The 3,472-nt window shown below is 28.8% G+C and overlaps 1 protein-coding gene across 1 annotated transcript; it reads right to left on the bottom strand.

The window, feature by feature from the left end:
• Positions 1 to 2,265: 2,265 nt before the first annotated feature.
• LOC130815239 (uncharacterized) lies at positions 2,266 to 3,244 on the bottom strand. Its single transcript, XM_057681635.1, has one exon. It carries the CDS (start codon positions 3,082 to 3,084, stop codon positions 2,494 to 2,496), a length of 591 nt encoding a protein of 196 aa, XP_057537618.1. The 5' UTR covers positions 3,085 to 3,244; the 3' UTR covers positions 2,266 to 2,493.
• Positions 3,245 to 3,472: the final 228 nt, after the last annotated feature.

The raw sequence follows: 3,472 nt of genomic DNA, 5'->3' as shown, positions 1-3,472 counted from the left end.
AACACCAAAATTGAATGTTATTAATATAGCTAAACCCTAAACCCTAAACACAAAAATTGAATGTTATTAATATAGTTATTAATATAGCTAAACCCTAAACCCTAAACACCAAAATTGAATGTTATTAATATAGTTATTAATATAGCTAAACCCTAAACCCTAAACACCAAAATTGAATGTTATTAATATAGCTAAACCCTAAACCCTAAACACAAAAATTGAATGTTATTAATATAGTTATTAATATAGCTAAACCCTAAACCCTAAACACCAAAATTGAATGTTATTAATATAGTTATTAATATAGCTAAACCCTAAACCCTAAACACCAAAATTGAATGTTATTAATATAGCTAAACCCTAAACCCTAAACACAAAAATTGAATGTTATTAATATAGTTATTAATATAGCTAAACCCTAAACACAAAATATTAAATCTTTTTGATATAGTTATTAAGATTGCTAAACCCTAAACCCCAAACAATCACATCAAAGAAATCTCAAGAAACTTTGCAAATTTAAGAAAACATTCACAAAATTGGATAGAAAGATATATTGATCGAACCTGATGAGGGTGGTAAGGATGTTATTCTTTAGAGTTTGGAGGATGAATTTGAGTTTTTTGTTGATTGCAATTTTGGAATATGAAATATGAAATCTGAATGAACTTTGATGAAAGCACCGTACTTTACTAATGCCTTTATATAGGGTTAAAGTTTGGGAATTGGGAGGAAAAGCACCCTGGCGTGACTTGGTAAAAATTGATCCGACTTTATGACTCAAGTCTCCAATTGAATTTAATTTAAAATAATAGAATTTAATTCAAAATGACCTTTTTGAAAAATAAAATAAAATAAAACAAAAATAGAATTTTAAGATTTTTTTTTAATAACATTTTTAGTTATTTATAGTTTTTTTTGCTCACTAAAAGGAAATTACTTAAGAATTAATGAATCTAGATCTAACTTATCATAAACACAAACCACAATTATTGACCACTATTTCCGCACATAAACCCAAGCAATGAAAAGAATTTTTCTACAAACATTTTAGTAAACAAATTTTTATTTTATAAAAAAAATAGGACACAAACATTTGCAATTATGTATGTGTTATCTGTGTGTTTTTCGTTCTAACACTTATCTTGCATTTATCCTTGTTTACAAATTTAGCGATTTACTTATGATTTCACATAAGCTCAACCCCTAATGTAAGTTGGTAGCATTTACATCAAATTGCTTTTGCACTTTATCAAAGCTTATTATTCATATTAAATTGTTACTTCTTTTTTTAAAATTTTTTTTTATTATTTTTTTTATCAAAGTTTACATCTAATGTTATTAACAGCAAATCAAAGGATAATGCTATCCTCATTTAGAGGTAGCCTTGCACATTGCATATTTGTTAAACTGTTATACTCCCTCCTATTCATTGATTTAGGGACATTTTCTTATTGGGTCAATTCATTGATTATGTCCCATTTTTATTTTTGTCATTCTTTTTTACCCTTTTAATACCCTTACTGCAACAACACGACAACACATAAATACCAATACCTTTTTATAGAAAAAGTGATTTTCCCACCCACTTTTAAGTGGTCCCCCACCCTTCCTAATTTTTGGTGCAAAAGGGAAACGTCCCTAAATTAATGAATAGGAGAGAGTATTTCTTTTAGAGAATGTCTGTTGAATTTGATAATGGTAAATGTGGGTTTTTGAGCGATTTGACAGGCTTTTTTGGCTTTAGTCATGGTTAAATCACATAAATTTTTTGGCACCCTCAACCAATTTGCAAATAAAGGATAGTAGTTTCGACACACATCTTTATTGATTTTGACTTTTGGACTTGATTGAGATATTTTGTTGTATGTAGAAGTATTTTTTGAATATTTGGCTCTTTCTGTAAGACTTATGGGATTTTTTTGAATTTTTTAACACACATATTTGCTTGAAAAAACATTATTATCCTCTTGCAGGTTTGGAATTACCAAACCAAAAAATGTAGCTTAGTAAAACTATTTAATTATATGAACACCATTTTGGAAATAAGTTTTAGAGAACACCAAAGTTGACATTTTTTTACTTTTCAACCCCAACTAGGCAAATTACTTTCTAATTCACACTAATTGTCCCATTTAGTTTTTGCACTTTATTTCACTAATTCAATTCTAAATATCTCTAAATATGCAGATTGAAAAATTATTAAAATTGATATTAATAAATTTTAAATTGAAATGAATAAAAAAAAAATCTCAAATTGGCTATATTTTAACATTTAGATTGAGAATAAAATACAAATTAAGTGATCGATGAATAGTGTCAAAAAGTAGAATTAGTATTCTTACTATCAAAAAGAATTATTAAGTAATTTAATGAATTTGTTTACTTCTACGTACCAACACTTATATATATGCATCTATATGAATATATGATAGGATAGTTTGATCCTCAAACATATTATATGCATATACTTTTATAGTTACTTATGCATGTTTATGCATAGCTACACATGCCATTATAACACATGCTTCCTCTATTGCACTTGTTGTTGCAACTCCCACAATGCTTTCTATTATACGAAGAGTTCACACATTTCCCATTGCAACATGTCTCGGGAAATTTGCACTTCAAACCGCACATCCCACAATTATGATTGTCAATTTTAACATTCACACACCTTTTCTTACAACAATCTTGGCCATGACTACCTTTGACGTGACAAATCCTAGGAAACCTATGACATGTCAATTGGTTACGTGGTTGCCAACCCCATGGTCTCACTTGACCATAAGAGGGTTGTTCCTTTGGATGGAAATGATCCCAAAAATTGAATGGATCATGTGAATGATGTTTCTTTTTAGGCAAGTACCCTCGTGATTCAAATGGATTATGAGGCAGGTGTTTTTGTTTAGGCAAGTAATCTCGTGATTTGAATGGATCATAAGGATATTTCTTTGAATTGAAGAAAGCATATGGTTTAGATGAATCAAAAGACGGGTGTTTGTTGCTTTGACCATAGGAAAGACCGATACGAATTCCGATAAGAATGACTATAACAATCAAATTTTGTGGCATATTCTTCATATCTAACAATTTAAATGAAACAAGAATATTGTAATAATTGTTATGAAAAATGTTTGAGAGACTATTATTTGGATATTTGTGAAAGCTAGATGAAGGTGTATGTATATATACATGTAAGATGATTTTGAATTCAAGGGTTTTAGGCGGGTACTAGTTAGTGGGATGGTCTAATAGCAAGGAATATACACATTGTCATAGCAAACCAAAAATTAGGCTTATTTAAGAAATTATATGACAATGCTGAGTAGCCAAATTAATTATATAATAATTATTTGGTGTGATATAAGATTAAATAAACTAATACTCCATATTAGAAAGCATAATACCGGAATCGGCCAGATCAATTTGGTTATAATCTATTCTTGCCTAGGTTGACCTTTGTATATAC

This window comes from Amaranthus tricolor, chromosome 6, assembly GCF_026212465.1.
Source record: "Amaranthus tricolor cultivar Red isolate AtriRed21 chromosome 6, ASM2621246v1, whole genome shotgun sequence".
Classification (NCBI taxonomy): Eukaryota; Viridiplantae; Streptophyta; class Magnoliopsida; order Caryophyllales; family Amaranthaceae; genus Amaranthus; species Amaranthus tricolor.
Note: the sequence above shows the minus strand (reverse complement) of the source record. Positions and strands in the feature narration are given on the sequence as shown.